Here is a 17833-nt window from a genome sequence, read left to right as displayed (position 1 = left end):
GTATTGCTTGCAGTTCTGGAATCCGCATCATAGGAAGGATGTGATTACACTAGAGAGAGTGCAGAGGAGATTTAACAGGATGTTGCCTGGGCTGGAGAGTTTTAGTTATAAGGAGAGATTGGATAGACTGGGGTTATTTTCCCTGGAGCAGAGGAGATTGAGGGGGGACATGATTGAGGTGTATGAAATTATGAGGGGCATAGATAGGGTAGACAGGAAGGAGCTTTTCCCCTTGGTGGAGGGATCAATAACCAGGGGGCATAGATTTAAGGTAAGGGGCAGGAGGTTTAGAGGGGATGTGAGGAAGAATATTTTCACACAGAGGGCGGTGGGAGTCTGGAACTCACTGCCTGAAAGGGTGGTAGAGGCAGAAACCCTCATAGCATTTAAGAAGTATTTGGATGTGCACTTGCGATGCCATGGCATACAAGGCTATGGGCCTAGTGCCGGAAAATGGGATGAGAATAGTTAGGTACTTGTTTGACCAACGGAAACATGATGGGTCGCAGGGCCCTCTATGTAGACCTCTATCTCTCTCTGAGGTCACCTGTGGAACCCTGAAAGGAGCCACTGGCATAGAAATTGAGCACCATGGTCACCTTCACAGCCACTGGCAGTGGATGCCCTCCATGTACCCTTAGTGCCAAATCCTGCAGCAGCTGACAGATGTGACTGACCAGTTCCTTAGCTACGCGCAGTCTTTGGCAACACTGGTTATCGGTCATCTGCAGCAATGAAAGGTGGCATCTATAGATCCGGGGTCTAGCAAGGCGCCAACCAGCGATGGCTGGCTGTGGTTCTTCAGCAGCGTGTGTGGGAGCACCAGCCACTCCTTCCTCCTGAGGTGCTGCTCCTCCCTCTGTGCAGCCAGGCGCCTCTGTTCCTCTCTTCTCCATCGTCTCCGCTCTCTGTAAGCCATGAGGCATACAGCTAGGGCAGCAGGCTCCTCATGTACTCCTCCTGCAGGATGAAAGAGAGAGATGCATGGGTTAGCTTGGATGTTCTAAGGACCCCTCTTGATTAATTTCTGGAGGCCCGTTAACGCATCCCAGAGAGTGCTGGCCACCACTTGGATGGCCAGAGTTTAGTGCGCTGCATGGATGCCCGAAAGCCCATCCACCTCCACCCCACTCCACCTGACCAATTGGCAGCAGCTTTGCCTACTGGACTGCATGCTGTGCTCTCAGCTCAGGCACAGGCATTCTCCTAACTTGCACTGCAAGGCTGCACTGTTAGCTTGAACCATAGGGTAGTCTGGTCCAAACTGGGATGATGACATTACAAGGGGCTATGAACGCCTCTACCAGTGACTGCTCCACAACCAGCTTTAGCAAGGAGATTGTACAACATGCACAGTCATCCAACTGTTCTGCAGTCCACTAAAACGCTCATTAGTTTGCAGTCTGTGCCCAAGGGGTGAAAAGCTCTGGAGCACTTGGTGGCAATTTCACGCATCTGTGTTGCTTGAGTGGGCAGATAAGCTAGAGGCTCAACTCCACGCATGTTTATGTAGCTGTGCCTGAACTGTCTCAGCTGTGGAGGAATGATCACTTTATACAAGGTTTCTCTGATGCGTGGCCGCTTCCCCCCCAACCCCGCATGTGCTTGTGCACTACCTTCAACCGCAGGACAGCCCTTGCTATCTCCCCCTCCCCCCACCTCCAACTCACCTCAATCGCAGGGCAACTCTTTCCCCCCCAACTCGCCTCAACCTTGACGTCCAACAGGCGACCCTCACAAGCGCTGCACAATATTGCTGTGCACTCACCTCTGAGTTCCCCTCAAAGTGCAGCCCGCAAACGCACACCTTCTGTATGCTGTTGTGAAACACATCAGCATGCAATCACTCCAACGTGCTCGGACGATCCAGCAAGGGGGGATGATTCCGGCAGGCTGGCCTTATAATGACATGCAGATGTATTACAGTGAGATTCACGATGTCCGACACCGGGAAACACCATTGATGGGCAGAGCAAACGATCGCAAACTGGTTTCACATCGTCATGAAACCAATTTTTGGCATTCTCGGCATATTGTCCCCTCATGCTGCCGAACACACCCGACGCCAGTGGGCATGAAAAATTCCACCCATTGTCTTGGGTTTCAGGCTTTCTAATGACAGATAAAACAAAAATAAGTAGAAGTTAAAGATAATGTTATGATCTCGAGGGAGACCATTAACTTGAAAAAAGAAATTCGAACTCCCAGTTATTAAGAAAAAATGACGCCAACGGATTCCATGTTTGAAACAAAAAAAATTGTACAAGAATTAAACAAAGCAGGTACACAATATTTTTTAAACCCTGATTCTTTAAACTTAAAAAAATCTTAACAGACCACTTCCACCCAATACTACACTATACTTTCCAGGGTCTTAAGGTTTCTTTCACTTCACCAAACCAAGGTGTGTTACAGTTCTCAGGAATTCACTTTGATTCTCCTCAGTGTTCCTGCTATCCTCCGAGTTATGAGATTTCTTGGGGAAGGACCCCCCCTCTAGTATTCGGCTAGATGATCCTCCAATTCCCTTTAAGCATCTCACGACTGTGGGCACCCCAATTGCTTCCAAAATCAGAAATCCCTTGTCTTTGTTAGCCCTTTGCTGCTGGTCTTATCGGCTTCTAAGCACCCACTGCAAACAGCTTTCTCTCTCCCTCTCTATCTCCATGTGCTTGTGTCTGTGAGAAAGCACACAACACAAATAATTGCCTTACTGCAATCCCCACGGCAACATGGCACAACTGGGATGTCCCAGATAGAGATTTAAACTAATTACCTTTACCTTCCAAAACATCCCTTTGATCTGAAAAGTATATGGATACTTTAAGAATTTCCCTTGTTTGCCAATTGCTTTTCAACCTTTCTTTGCTCTGGAGAGTTAAATGAATAATTCACATCTCTAACAAAGACAGGGCAATTCTCCTTGGGCTTAGTGTCTTCAGGTCCCCTGCTAAACAGCCCCACCTGCCGTTTTATGGCTCTCACCCTTCTAATTCTGACCTTGTAAGTACACATGAAAGGACCTTTGTGTCAATACCTTGGGTGATCTGGCAACTTCTAAATTCCAGAGTTTAAATTACCTTACAATTAGAAATTTAATTTACTCAAAACTAAAAGTTATATTCCTACAACATATGAATCATGAAATTAGACATTTTCACAACAACAAACAGTTGCAAATATCAAATGGGTGCACCAGTGTATTTTTTATTTAGCGTGAAATGTAGACTTGTAGATTTCTGTGAATATCTTCACCCACCCTGCCTTGTCCTGATGGAGAAAAGGATTTATCACTTTTATAGAGAATTTACAGCACAGAAACAGCCCATTTGACCAAACTGATCTGTGCTGATGTTTATACTCGACATGAGCCTCCTACCCTAGTTCATGTAACCCTATCAGCATATTCTTCCATTTATTTTCTCTCTCATGTCCTTATTTATCTTTTCTAAAGGCATCCATAGGAAGTCTTGTGGTGCAGTGGGTAGCATCCTTGCCTCTGAGCCAGAAGCTCCGGGTTCAAGTCCCGCCCCAAGACTTGATAGCCAAGGAAGGTGCATTCATAGTGCAGCCAAACGACTTGAGTATCAACATACAAATACTTCAAATGCATGCCAATGGCAGATGGTAAGAGCTGGAGAGGTTCCTGGTCTGCCATGTGATGGAAAGAAAATTGGAGTCTCTACCATCACTGTCCATAGCTCCAGACACAACGTGCATGTAAAAGTACATGTTGCCACAGCAACTCAGACTCCCTGAGTGAACTGTAAAATACCACCAAGGGCATGTTATTCACTCCTTCATAGCAAGTTCTTACAACTCTCTGGGTAAGAAGTTTCTGCTAAATTCCCTGTTGCATTTATTAGTGACTGTCTTATTTTTGGGACCAGTTTTGTACTCTTTTATAAGTGGAAACATCTTTTCTACATTTACTCTATTAAAACCCTTCATAATTTTAAATATCTGTTAGGTCACCCATCTCTTATGTTGAGAGAGAAGCCCCGAATTATACAATCTTTCCTAATAGTTATAACTATTAAGTATCATCCTTGCAAATCTTTTTTGTACCTTCTCTAGTGCTTCTGAATTTTTTTTAAATGTGGAGACCAGAACACACTCAGTATTCAAAGTGTAGTCTAATTAAGATTCTGTGTAGGTTTAGTTTAACTTCCTTACTTTTCAATTCAGTCCCACCAGAAATGAACTCCAGTGCTTTGTTTGCATTTTTACATTCTTGTTAACTTATTTGTTACTTTTACTGATCACTAGAGCCCTTTGCTTCTCAACTATGTTTGGACTCTAAGGGCCAGATTTTCACCACTGAGGTGGATAGCTCGAGTCAGGGAATTTCTTAACTCAGCAGGCCTTTCTGGGTAGAAAGTGCGACCTTAACAGACAGTGCCTTTACCAGACGCAATATTTGCTCTCGGGGTGTGGGTGCAGCCTGGAGTCTGGCCCGCCGTCCCTGGAAGCAGATCGGAGGCAGCCGAGTGCCCAGGCAGGCTGTTTCAAAAGCCTGCTTCGTTTCTCTGGGACTTCGTCCTAGTTATTTGCTCATATTATGGGCCTTTTAGCCCTGACCCCTCACACCCACCCACTGCCATGTCACCTCTATGCCAATTCATGGCCTTCATCCACCCCCAATGGCACCTCATACCAATCATGGCACTACCATGCCCATTCACCCTGTATACAGTCTCTGCAGAACCAGGAAGTTAAGGATAGTATCAAATTAAAAGAAAAGACGTACAATATGGCAAAGATTAGTGGTAAGCCGGAGGATTGGGAAAGTTTTAAAAACCAACAAAAGATGACCAAAAAAAAAGAGGGAGAAAATAAACTTTGAGGTAAACTAGCAAGTAATATAAAAACGGACAGTAAGAGGCTCTGTAAATATATAAAAAGGAAGAGAGAGACCAAAGTGAACATAGGCCCCTTACAGAATGAGGCTGGGGAAATAATAATGGGGAACCAGGAAATGGCAGAGGAGTTGAATAAATACTTTGCTTTAGTCTTCACGGTAAACGGCACTAATAGCATTCCACTACTAAATAATCAAGGGGCAAAAGAAGGGGAGGACATAAATACAATAACTATCACGAGAGAAAAAGTACTAGGGAAACTAATGGGGCTAAAGACCGATAAGTCCCCTTCACCTGATGGGATAGGATATTAAAGGAAGTAGCTACAGAGATAATGGATACACTGGTAGTAATCTTCCAAGAATCCTTAGATCCTGGAAAAGTCCCAGAGGATTGGAAAACTGCTAATGTTACACCCTTATTTAAAAAGGGAGGGAGACAAAAAACAGGTAACTATAGGTCAGTTAGCTTAACACCTATAATTCGGAAAATGTTAGGGTCTATTGTAAAGGATGTAATAGCAGAGCATTTAGAAATGCATAATCTAATCAAGCAGAGTTAGCATGGCTTCATGAAGGGGAAATCATGCCTGACAAATTTATTAGAATTCTTTGAGGAGGTAACCAGCAAGATAGATAATGGGGAACCAGTAGATATAATGTATTTGAATTTCCAAAAGGCATTCGATAAGGCACTACACATAAGGCTACTTAATAAGATACGAGCAAATGGTGTTGGGGGTAATATATTAGCACGGATAGAGGACTGACTAACTAATAGAAGACAGAGAGTTGGGATAAGGGGGACATTTTCAGGATGGCAACCGGTGGAGTGCCACAGGGATCAGAGCTGGGGTCGCAATTATTTACAATATATATTAATGACTTAGATGAGGGAAGCGAATGTACTATTGCCAAGTTTGCAGATGACACAAAAATAGGTGGGAAGGCAAGTGGTGAGGATAACATGAGTCTACAGAGGGATATAGACAGGTTAAGTGAGTAGGCAAAAAAGTGGAAGATGGAATATAATGTGGGAAAATGTGAGGTTATGCACTTTGGCAGGAAGAATAGAGGCGCTGGATATTATTTAAATGGAGAAAGACTGCAGAAGGCTACAGCACAGGGGGACTTGAGAGTCCTTGTGCATGAATCCCAGAAAGCTGACATACAAGTTCAACAGGTAATAGTGAAGGCAAATGGAATATTGGCCTTTATTTAAAAGGGAATGGAGTATAAAAATAGGGACGTCTTCCTAAAATTATACAAGGCACTAGTTAGACCACACCGAGAATACTGCGAACAGTTTTGGTCCCCTTATCTAAGGAAAAATATACTGGCATTGGAGGCAGTCCAGAGAAGGTTCACTAGGCTGATTCTGGGTATTGAGGGATTTTCTAATGAGGAGAGGTTGAGTAGGTTGGGTGTGTACTCATTGGAGTTTAGAAGAATGAAAGACGACCTTATTGAAACATATAAGATTCTTAGGGGGCTTAACAGGGTAGATGCTGAGAGGTTGTTTCTCCTTGTGGGAGAGTCTAGGACCAGAGGGCATAATCTCAGAGTAAGAGGTCGCCCATTTAAAACAGAGATGAGGAGGAATTTCTTCTCAACAGAGTGTGGTTAATCTGTGGAATTTGTTACCGCAGAGGGCTGTAGAAACTGGGTCGAAGGTGGAGATTGACAGATTTTTAATCAGTAAGGGAATCAAGGGTTATGGGGAAAGGCAGGAAAGTGGAGTTGAGGACTATCAGATGAGCCATGATCTCATTGAATGGCGGACCAGACTCGATGGGCTGAATGGCCTACTTCTGCTCCTACATCTTATGGTCTTATGGTCAATGAGCACTATAGTAACAGTGGCTTGTGTGGAACTGCTTAAAACCATTCATAATTTTCTTTTAAAAACCTGCTGTTGCTGCCACTCTGTAAAAGTGTCAATCAATCAGACCTTTAAAGTCTCAATAAGAGAAGCTTTAAGCATTTGACCCCTCTTTACCTTGTTCAAATAAACATTGAGGCACTGACAAAAGAGATCACCTAAAAATAGCTTATTGTAACATAAAGCTGTCATTCTTTTCTGTAACTGTGTCAACAAACTCATTCACGTAATCCTTTTATGAGAGCCTGGGCTCTCAACCAAGTTGGCATTGGAAAGTATGAGGGACCATGGAGGTGGATGGGGGGCATGAGTTGGCAGATAGGAGGCATGATGAGTCTGGATAAGACCTTTTGACTTTACCTTTCAAAAGGTTCCCGATCAAGACAATGGCTCATGACTGCTCTGAGGAGTCATGAACCACGAGTCATTGAACAGTTGACACCACTCCACAAAAATTGCAGGAGGGCTAGATGCCTGGCCCACAATGGAGGCAGCCAGATCATGAGTGTAAGGTGCAGGCTCGCTACCTGCAACCTTATCCCAGGTGCCAGGAATGGAGGCATGAATCCTGGAATCGGTCCTGTCTGCCATTTTTAAATGATCCAGAGCCCTTATGACTCCACAAAAATCCGGCTCTTATTTTCTATTATTCGTTATTTCCTTGTTCCTCCTACTAAAATACACCACCTCACATTTATCTATATTAAAATTAATTTACCAATTATACACTCATTCTGCAAGTGTATATATGTAATTCCTGTCAAACGAAAATAAGCCATAACAAACTTTTTATGAGAGGATTTATTGTATTCGTTGCATACGATCAATGCTTTCCATGGATCACGTTTGTTTTATGTTGTAAGATAATAGGCATAGTGCAGAAAAGCGTACATCTATACAATTTGTAGTTATTGGCTTGTGTAGTACTTGTGCTTTTCTTTCTTGCTTTATTAGAAGTAAAAGTTACATGTTTTGTTGTTTTCATGGTTAAGGTGCTTGGACCAGCCCCTTCATTCTGTTGTATCAACAGATGTACTATAATTAAGTTTCACTCAGCCACTTACCCTCCTGGGGAAAAGTTCTTCATAATTTCTTTCTGATGCCTTTAAACAAATTAGAAACTTTTAAAAAATTCGTTCATGGGATGTGAGCTTCGCTGGCTGAGCCAGCATTTATTGCCCATCTCTAGTTGCCCTTGAGAAGGTAGTGGTGAGCTGCCTTCTTGAACCTCTGCAGTTCGTGTGGTGTAGGTACACCCACAGTGCTGTTAGGGAGCGAGTTCCAGGATTTTGACTGAGCGACAGTGAAGGAATGTTGATATATTTCCAAGTCAAGAGGGTGTGACTTGGAGGGGAACTTCCAGGTGGTGGTGCTCCCATCTATCTGCTGCCCTTGTCCTTCTAGATGGTAGTGGGTTTGGAAGGTGCTGTCGCAGGTGAATCCCTGCAGTATATCATGTAGATGGTACACACTGGGGATTCACTGGTGGTAATGCCATTGAATATCAAGGGGCGATGGTTGGATTCTCTCTTGTTGGAGATAGTCATTGCCTGGCACTTATGTGGCGCGAATGTTACTTGCCGCTTGCCAGCCCAAGCCTGCATATTGTCCAGGTCTTTCTGTATTTGGACATGGACTGCTTCAGTATCTGAGGAGTCGTGAATGGTGCTAAACATGTGCAATCATCAGCGAACATCCCCTTATGATGGAAGGAATGTCATTGATGAAGCAGCTGAAGATGGTTGGGCCGAGGACTCTACCCTGAGGAACTCCTGCAGTGATGTCCTAGAGCTGAGATGGCTGACCTCCAACAACCATAACCATCTTCCTTTGTGCTAGGTATGACTTCAAACAGCAGAGAGTTTTCCCCCTGATTCCCATTGACTCCAGTTTTGCTCAGGCTCCTTGGTGTCACACTTGGTCAAATGCGGCCTTAATGTCAAAGGTAGTCATTCTCACCTTACCTCGCGAGTTTAGCTCTTTTGTCCATGTTTGAACCAAGGCTGTAATGAGGTCAGGAGCTGAGTGGCCCTGGCAGAACCCAAACTAGGCGTCAGTGAGCAGGCTATTGCTAAGCAAGTGCCGCTTGATAGCACTGTTGATGACCCCTTCCATCACTTTACTGATGATCAAGAGTAGACTAATGGAACGGTAATTGTCCGGGTTGGATTTTCCCTGCTTGTTGTGTACAGGACATACCTGGGCAATTTTCCACATAGCTGGGTAGGTGCCGGTGTTGTAGTTGTACTGGAACAGCTTGGCTAGGGTCGCAGCAAGTTTTGGAGCACAAGTCTTCAGTACCATTGCTGGAATATTGTCAGGGTCTGTAGTCTTCAGTCGTTTCTTGATATCACATGGAGTGAATCGAATAGGCTGAAGACTGGCATCTGTGTTGCTGGGGACCTCTGGAGGAGGCCAAGATGAATCATTCACTTGGCGTTTCTGGCTGAAGCTTGTTGCGAATGCTTCAGCTTTATCTTTTGCATTGACATGCTGGGTTCCTCCGTCATTGACGAGGGGGATATTTGTGGAGCCGCCTCCTCTAGTGAGTTGTTTAATTGTCCACCACATTCACGACTGGATGTGGCAGGACTGCAGAGCTCAGACCTGATCTGTTGGTTGTGGGATCACTTTGCTCTGTTTATCACTCGCTTATACTCTACGTTTGGCATGCAAGTGATCCTGTGTTATAGCTTCACCAGGTTGACACCTCATTTTTAGGTGAGCCTGGTGCTGCTCCTGGCATGCCCTCTTGCACTCTTCATTGAACCAGGGTTGATCCTCTGGCTTGATGGTAATGTAGAGTGGAGGATATGCAGACTGTGTTTGAGTACAATTCTGCTGCTGCTGATGGCCCACAGCGCCTCATTGATGCCCAGTCTTGAGTTGCTAGATCTATTCGAAATCTATCCCATTTAGCACAGTGGTAGTGCCACACAACACAATGGAGGGTATCTTCGATGTGAAGCTGGGACTTCATCTCCACAATGACTGTGCATTGGTCACTTCTACTGATACTGTCATGGACAGATGCACCTGTGGCAGGCATGTTGGTGAGGATGTGGTCAAATATGTTTTCCCCTCTTGTTGATTTCCTCACCACAGACCCAGTCTAGCAGCTATGTCATTTAGGAGTCAGCCAGCTCGGTCAGTAGTGGTGCTACCGAGCCACTCTTAGTGATGGTGACTTTCCACAATCTATATTTTAACTTTGCAGGCTCTCCAGAACTCTCAGTTCCTTCAACTCCAGCCTTTTCTGCATAATCGTTTTTGACTGGGGCCCTTGCATACTTTCCCTAAATTTCTCACCACCTTCTCCTCCTTTAAGACCATCCTTATAAGATATCTGTGCTACTCTAATTCTGGCCTCTTGTGCATCCCCAATTTTAATTGCTGCACCATTGGTGGCTGTGACTTTAGTTGCCCAGGCTCCAAGCTCTGCAATGCTCTTCCTAAACCTCTCTACCTCACTTTCCTCCTTTAAGCCGCTGCTTGAAACCAACCTCTTTGAACAAGCTTTTGGTTATCTGACCTAATATCTCTGTATGTGGCTTGGTGTCATACTTTGTTTATTAATGTCCCTGTGAAGCACCTAGGAACATGTCACCCCATTAAAGGTGCAATATAAATATAAGTTGTTGTTAAAACCTAAACTCTGAGCAAGCTTTTGGTCATCCAAGCTAATATCCCCTCCTTTGGCTTATTTTGTCTGATTATGCGTGTGAAGTGCCTTCGGGTGTTTTTCTGCATTAAAGTTGTTGGCCATTTGTTGCCTTTGGCATGACATTACCATTTGTAATTTGTTAAGGGATATTAAGTTAACCTCAGATTATTGGTTAATGTAGATTTTTATTTTAACTTTTCATTATCCTGCAACCAATCCTGTGAACATGAACGTTTTGGAACCCTGTAAAAAAAAATGGAAGGTGTTGTCTCACCTTAATGTGTGTTTAAAATCTGGTCTAGAAAAATTATAACATAGGCCAGGTGGTCAGATAACTTTACCATTGCAATAATAGCCTGTATACAAGGACGTGGGAGCTAAAATACAAGTTTGCAATTAGTTTACTAGCTTGCTCTCAAGAAGAGTCATACGGACTTGAAATGTTAACTCTGTTTCTCTCTCCACGGATGCTGCCAGACCCTGCTGCGTTTTTCCAGCATCTCCTGTTTTTATTTCAGATTTCCAGCATCTGCAGCATTTTGCTTTTATCGTAGTTTGCTATTTAACTTTGTTTGGCTTCAGGGTGGAGGGAAGAAGTGGATCTGATTATTCCTGAAATTCTGTGAGACACAATTGCAGCAACCCTAGCAATTACACCAGGATCACACCCGTCAGTGCCCTCGCAAGCTGGCCTCCTCTGGAGTTTGATAGGACAGCTCATTTACGTAGGGAAGATGGGCTTATGTTTCACTTAACAGCCAATCTTTGCCTCCTACCCACTCTATGCCAGTGGAAGTTCAACTGACTGTCTGAGGGCGAGTGGAACTGATAAAGAATACAAATATTTTTAAATTCACTTTTTCAGGAGTTCGGACTATTGCTAGGTCTGTTTTCCATTAGGGCAATTCACACATGCCATGATGCTCACTGGCACACTTTATCTTTCTCAACATTCTATCTGCCAATATGACATCAAGTCCTATGTGAGCTCAACAGCAGGAACTCCCGTAACTTAGAATCCCTGCCCCTGTATCCACCCTTTGACCCTGCCAGGTGGTCATTTACCATGGAAGGGATGTACATAATTCCCATTATTTTTTTTGGCAGTCTAGAAATGTTTCCCATGTAACCAGTTTTCCAACAGTACCTTGGGGTTATGTTGGAAAACCAGTAGAATCCCATGGAACAAGTTTAGCGTGATCAATAAATCTGATGAGGAATGAACATTGCTGGGATCTAGTCTGACTGCACAGAGGCTGAGCTGGCCCATCTGTTTTACCCAAGTAATTTTGGGAAGCTGACTTGAATGGAGGAAAGTTAAAGAACTAAGTGTGTTCTCCATATAATTTCAGGCGATAATACTCTACGAGTCTGGGATATAAAGACAGCAGGAGCCAGGATAATCATTCCTGCTCATCAAGCAGAGATACTGAGCTGTGACTGGAGTAAATATGATCAGGTAAGGATCTAGAGATCAATTAGTTGAATAAACCCATTCCAATTTGCTAGTTGCGGATATTGTGAGTAAAAGTAAAAATGGAAAAATGATATAAAGAATAAAATTGTATTATATTTAATCCAGAATATGCTTGTTACTGGAGCAGTTGACTGCACTTTAAAATGCTGGGACCTAAGAAATATCCGACTGCCAGTGCATCATCTCGCTGGCCATACTTATGCTATACGAAGAGCTAAAGTAAGTGCATTTACTGTTTCTGGCTTGTTGTTTGCCACTGGTGATTGATTGAATTAATTTTTTTATGGTTAAGTGGTTTAAACTTGTGATTTAGTGTACAGTGTTCTGAGAAACATCAGCTCAGGAGATTTAGCTCATTTAATCCTACAACGCTCATGTTTTGAGTAACTTTTACGTTTCAGGATTTCACCAATTCCAGTTGTGTAAAGGTTAAGAAGCTGACAAGTTTGTAGGTTATTGGCTCTTGCAGGTTTTTAGTTTTTTAAAAACAAAATTGTACACATTATTATAAGGGATAGGAAATATTACACTTTATTACTTCGTATAATCAGTGAGAAAATCTATCCATCCTTGACTGTTAGTTGTGGTTTTCAGCTTGGCTGTCCCACTGGTGGTTTCTTTACCTAATATGTGTTGTTGCTGTTTATTGTTATTATTCAACCTGAATCTTGACTGCTTCGATGATTCACTTCTTATCATCTTGGATATCTCCAAAGTCTTTGACAGAGGACAGACACTTCTGAACAATGTACCACATCATAAGGTTTCTACCAATGCTGTGCTTATGGCAAGCCAGTTTTCTAGTATATTGCTCTATTTTTGTTGTAGTTAATGACTTATTATTTGACTCCCTTTTCCAATTAACTCAGGTTGCCAAATCCTGTGATCTCTCCTTACTCTGTTTCTTCTCCATGCCAATGACATTTTTACTCACTGTTGAATTCTATTGCTGATGGTTGCTCTCGCCAGCTTCCTTCAGTTCATGTACACCCTGTGTGAACACCCTTTTATCTCTTTTGTAATTCCATGGTTGAATCACTAAAAGCCGATCTTCTTACACTCCAAAGAGGCAATGAAAATCTTATTTCTTTCAATTCTTGAAATACAATTTTCCAATAACCCTCACACATCCAAAGCCCAAAGAAGTTGTCACTTTTCACTTTTGATAGCTTTAATCCTATTCCTTCTTTATCTATTAATGGCCCCACTTTCTCCCATGATCTCAGCTGGAATTCCTATATCTTTATTGCAAGAAACCCAATTTTCCTTTCACATCAAACACTTCTTTCCTCCTCAGCATCTCAGCATGAGTCTGTCTGAGACTCAAGCACTATTCTTTTAATCTGAGCCATTTTTCTAAAACCTCTCTTGACCTTCAGGATCGAATACTAGAACAAAGCTCTTTGATTAAGTCATTTTTTCACCTCTGTGCTCCAACATCTCTCCATTTTAATCAAATTCTGTCAATCATTGCCCCACGAAAATCATTGTCATTTTTTCTTCTAAGTTCTCTAGTACTCTATCCCACCATCTCTTCCTTGCATCCTCCCTTGTTTTAAAGTCAAACCATTACACCAACTCCAACTGAGGCTTATTCTTTGAGGTCCTCTACTCCCTCAATCTTCCCTTATAATCTATAGCTCTTTAAAATCAACACTAGGTATTACTAACAACTAGTTCTTGATTTACCTCATTTTTACCCTTACAACTACAGATAGTGTCTTGTACTTGCCTTTGACCTTGTGCTGCGTTTTCTCAATAAAAGAATGTTGCAATGAGTATTACCAGTTTGTTGTCGTGCACATCAGATGCAGAATAAAACTTCCTTACTCTTACCTGATAATGTGTCTTAGCTCCAACCTTAGAATAAAATCCTCTAGTTCTGCATTTCTTACTCATAATGAGTTTGGGAGACAACCTGGGCAACTACACTATAAAACTGAAGATAGATACCAAAGAAAGACAGAGATGGAGAGCTAAAATGCAAGATTAATTAAGGCTATGCTGATTATATGGGGTATCAAGAGTGTGGACAGGAACATTTTTATATAATGTACACATCCCTTTCACTGATAACTCTAGTGTGTCATGAGTTTGACAGACAAAGTGATGAACCTAAGATATGGCTTAAGAGGGAAAAATAGGTGGAAGTTCAGTATCTCAAAGCATGAATACATTTTTCAGAACAAATTTGCTTTAAGAGCATTTTTACCTTCTGGTGTTTTTAGCACAGGATAGTCATAACCAGTCATAAAAATATAATTTTTTCTTACTGTACATTTTAAAATCTGCAAAGCTAAAAGTACCTCAGAAATTATGCACAATCAAAATACTTTGGATGTACAAGCTTAAATATGATAAATTGTATATATATTTTAAATATCGATACATTAAATACATGATTTCAGAAATGTAACATTTTGTAATATTATACTAATGCTGCTATTTTTCTCTAGTTTTCTCCATTTCATGCATCTATATTAGCCTCTTGTTCCTACGATTTCAGTGTCAGGTGAGTAGCATATTTTTTCTTCACCTATTTTCCTCCTCCCTTCTTCACCTGAGGCGTTGACACCTTGCTTGAGTACTGTTCCATTGGCACTAGATATCATTTGGCACTTTGCCTATCCATGAGATTTCTGATACATTGATGAGTATCTCTAGTTAAATTAAATCCAGAAGAGCTTTACACAAAATTATTGCAAGCAATCTTTTGGTCCTTTTAAGATTCATTCTTTTTACGAGATCAAATTAAACAAATATTTTAAATTTCTTATCCTTGAATCCACCAATCTTCCTTCAGAAAAAAAATGGTGATGTATTTATGTGCACCTTTCATAGTAGTACTTCACAACATTGCAAATTAGCGTCACTCTATTTATGGAAACTTTGAGGTTGGTAAACACACAGGCAAAGTCCTCAAATTGGACTGGGTTCTTTGGAATGTATGAAATTCACAAGCTCTGGAATTATGTGCCAGTTGGCTAAAGAAGATGATGATACAATCTGTCCATATCAGGAGATGATGGACTGCACCCAGGGTCTATGTCGTTTTTGTTTTGAGCATCGTCTGTTGTGGCTGGAGAGGCCAATTCTTGGGTGGCGGTCCTTTCCACATCTGGCACAGATGAATAACATGGGCCCAAGGTTGACTGATGTTTTTTCCTTCCAGCCGTCTCTCTTTTTCCCCATCTGGTCATTTCTTTTGACTTCTGCTTTTTCCATGCTCTTTGTAACTGCTCGTCTCTAAGCACTCCGGTCAGCAGCGACTGCATCAACTCCAATCCTGGTCAACTTGAAATCTCACTTGCAGAAATCCTTGTATCGCAGACGTGGGTGACCTGTTTGTCTTGTGCCAAGATCAAGCTTACCATAGAGCATGCCTCTGGGGATGTGGCTGTCATCCATTTGGTTCACGTGACCCAGCCAATGGAGTCGCCGCTGACTCGAGAGCAAACATTCTGGGGATCCCTGCATGTTGGTGTGTTCCCATATTCAGCACTCTGTCTTGGCAGGGGATGCCCAATATTCATCTGAGGCAGCAGAGGTGGAAGCTGTTCAGCCTCTTTTCTTGGCTTGCATAAATTGTACCTTCTTCGTTACTGTGAAGGAGAGAACCACAAGCCAGGTACAGGTGGAGCTTTGTATTTTCGGTTAGTTTGCTGTTGGTCCACACTCAATTACTCAACTTTGACATGACAGTTGCGGCCTTGGCAGTCTTGGTGCTGCTTTCTGCAACAAGGGGCAGGTTGCCGGTAATTGTTGATCCAAGGTATGTGAAACTGTCAATGACCTCCAGAGTGAGGTTGTCGATGTTGATGGTGGAGTCTCTACGTCATCTCCCATAACTTTGGTCTTCCTGATACTGATTGTCAGTCCAAACTCTTGCAGGCCCAGGATAACTGATCTACAAGCTGTTGCAAGTGAACTTCAGTATGGGATGACAGCTCAGCATCATCAGCAAACAGCAGCTCATGAACTAGGACATTGCACATTTTGGTCTTGCCAAGTTGAATAACTTGCTGTTGGCTCTGGCGTGCAGGTAGACTCCCTCATTTGAATCACCAAAAGTATGTAATAGCAGCATGGAGAAAAATATGTTGTAGAGAGTTGGTGCCAGGACACAGCCCTGCTTTACCCTGGTGCTGATCGTCAAAGTCTCTGATGATGCTCCATTGTTATTGATGAAACACTGCATGTTCTCGTGGAAGGAAGAAATTATTCCCAGGAGACCAGACAGGCAACCTATTTTCCACAGCAGTTTAAAGAGTGCGTCTATGCTGATAAGGTTGAAGGCCCTGCTGAGATCTATGACAGCAACGTAGAGTGATCTGCACTGTTTGTGGCACTTCTCCTGTAATTGTCGAAGTGTGAAAATCATGTCAACTGTCGATCTGCGAGCTCTGAAGCTGCACTGAGAAACAGGGTGGGTGTGAGATGCCAGGGCCTGCAATCTGGTCAGAGCTACGCAAGCAAAGATCTCCCCTGCAATACTTAACAAGGAGATGCCTTGGTAATTGTTGCAGGCAGTGCAAACCCCCTTGTTCTTGTACAAGATAACTATTTTTGCATCACGCACGTCTTGATGGATAATTCTTTCCTTCCAACAGACACAAAAGTTCATGGAGATGCTGCAGCAGTGCCGGTTTTCTACTTTAGATGATTTCAGGTGGAAAGCCATAGTTGTTTCAGGTTTCATCACTGGCAACATGATCAATGGCCTTGTTGAGCTCTACTGTGGTGGGCTTGCTGTCCAGCTCCTCCAAAACGGGAAAGTCTGGAATGGTGCTGAGAGCTTCTCCAGTAACAACATTCTCTGTTGCATAGAGTTCAAGTTCATGCTCCACCTACCCTATCATCTTTAGCTGTTTCATCAATGACCTTCCTTCCATCATAAGGTCAGAAATGGGGATGTTCACTGATGATTGCACAATATTCAGCACCATTAGCGACTCCTCAGATACTGAAGCAGTCCATGTCCAAATGCAGCAACACCTGGACAATACCCGGGCTTCTGCTGACAAGTGGCAAGTAACATATGTGCCACACAAGTGCCAGGCAATGGCCATCTCCCACAAGACAGAATCTAACTGTCACCCTTGAAATCCAATGGCATTATTTTCACTGAATCCCCCACTATCAACATTCTGAGGTTTACCATTGGCTAGAAACTGAACTGGACTAGTCATATAAATACTCTGGCTACAAGAGCAGATCAGAGGCTAGAAATCCTGTGGCATGTAACTCACCTCCTGACTCCACAAAGCCTGTCCACCATCTAGGCACAAGTCAGGAGTGTGTTGGAATACTCTTCACTTGCCTGGATGAGTGTAACTCCAACAACACTCAAGGAGCTTGAACACCATCCAGGACAAAGCAGTCCACTTGATTGGCACCCCATCCACAAATATTCACTCCCTCCAGCACCATGCACAGTGGTAGCAGTGTATACTGTCAAGGAACTATCATATTTTTCCTAATATTATTGTGTGATACTCTAAAGCAGGCTTATGTGCATGTATGTGTGTGTGTGTGTGTGTCTAATTTAATTAAACTAGAGACGGTAAAACTGCAAGGTTTCAATTATCAAAGCAGTGAGGTGTAAAACAGGCGTTTGAAATGGAGATGAGAGTAAGCTAGGATGAGGTCTCAGCAGAGACAGTGTGAATGAAATTTGTATTTTTTGGTAAGTGGAGAAGTGTTTGATTTTCAAAGGGACATGGAAAATGTTTACAACTGGCAAGATAAATAAGGCAAAGTTATTATGTTGATTTTTCCCAAAAGTGCTGGTCATAATGATAACATGAAAGATTGTTATATTCTGGGAAACGTAATTTCTAAAGACAAGTTGAAACAATGGGATTTACAGATTGAAAGGGAAAAAATATATTTAAAGAAGGATGGAAGGCTGTTTGAGGTGTGGCCATGTGAGATCTTGAAAGGTGACTG

General features: G+C 42.7%; 1 protein-coding gene across 1 annotated transcript in view; it reads left to right on the top strand.

Annotated features, from left to right (window-relative positions):
- Positions 1–17833, top strand: part of pex7 (peroxisomal biogenesis factor 7) — a 149189-nt gene that overhangs the window by 89806 nt on the left and 41550 nt on the right. The window contains exons 6-8 of the mRNA XM_078542342.1: positions 11760–11866; positions 11990–12103; positions 14341–14396. Coding sequence (XP_078398468.1) covers positions 11760–11866; positions 11990–12103; positions 14341–14396 — 277 coding nt within the window. The remainder of the gene's footprint in view (positions 1–11759; positions 11867–11989; positions 12104–14340; positions 14397–17833) is intronic.

This window comes from Cetorhinus maximus, chromosome 5 (genome assembly GCF_964194155.1).
Source record: "Cetorhinus maximus chromosome 5, sCetMax3.hap1.1, whole genome shotgun sequence".
NCBI lineage: Eukaryota > Metazoa > Chordata > Chondrichthyes > Lamniformes > Cetorhinidae > Cetorhinus > Cetorhinus maximus.
Note: the sequence above shows the minus strand (reverse complement) of the source record. Positions and strands in the feature narration are given on the sequence as shown.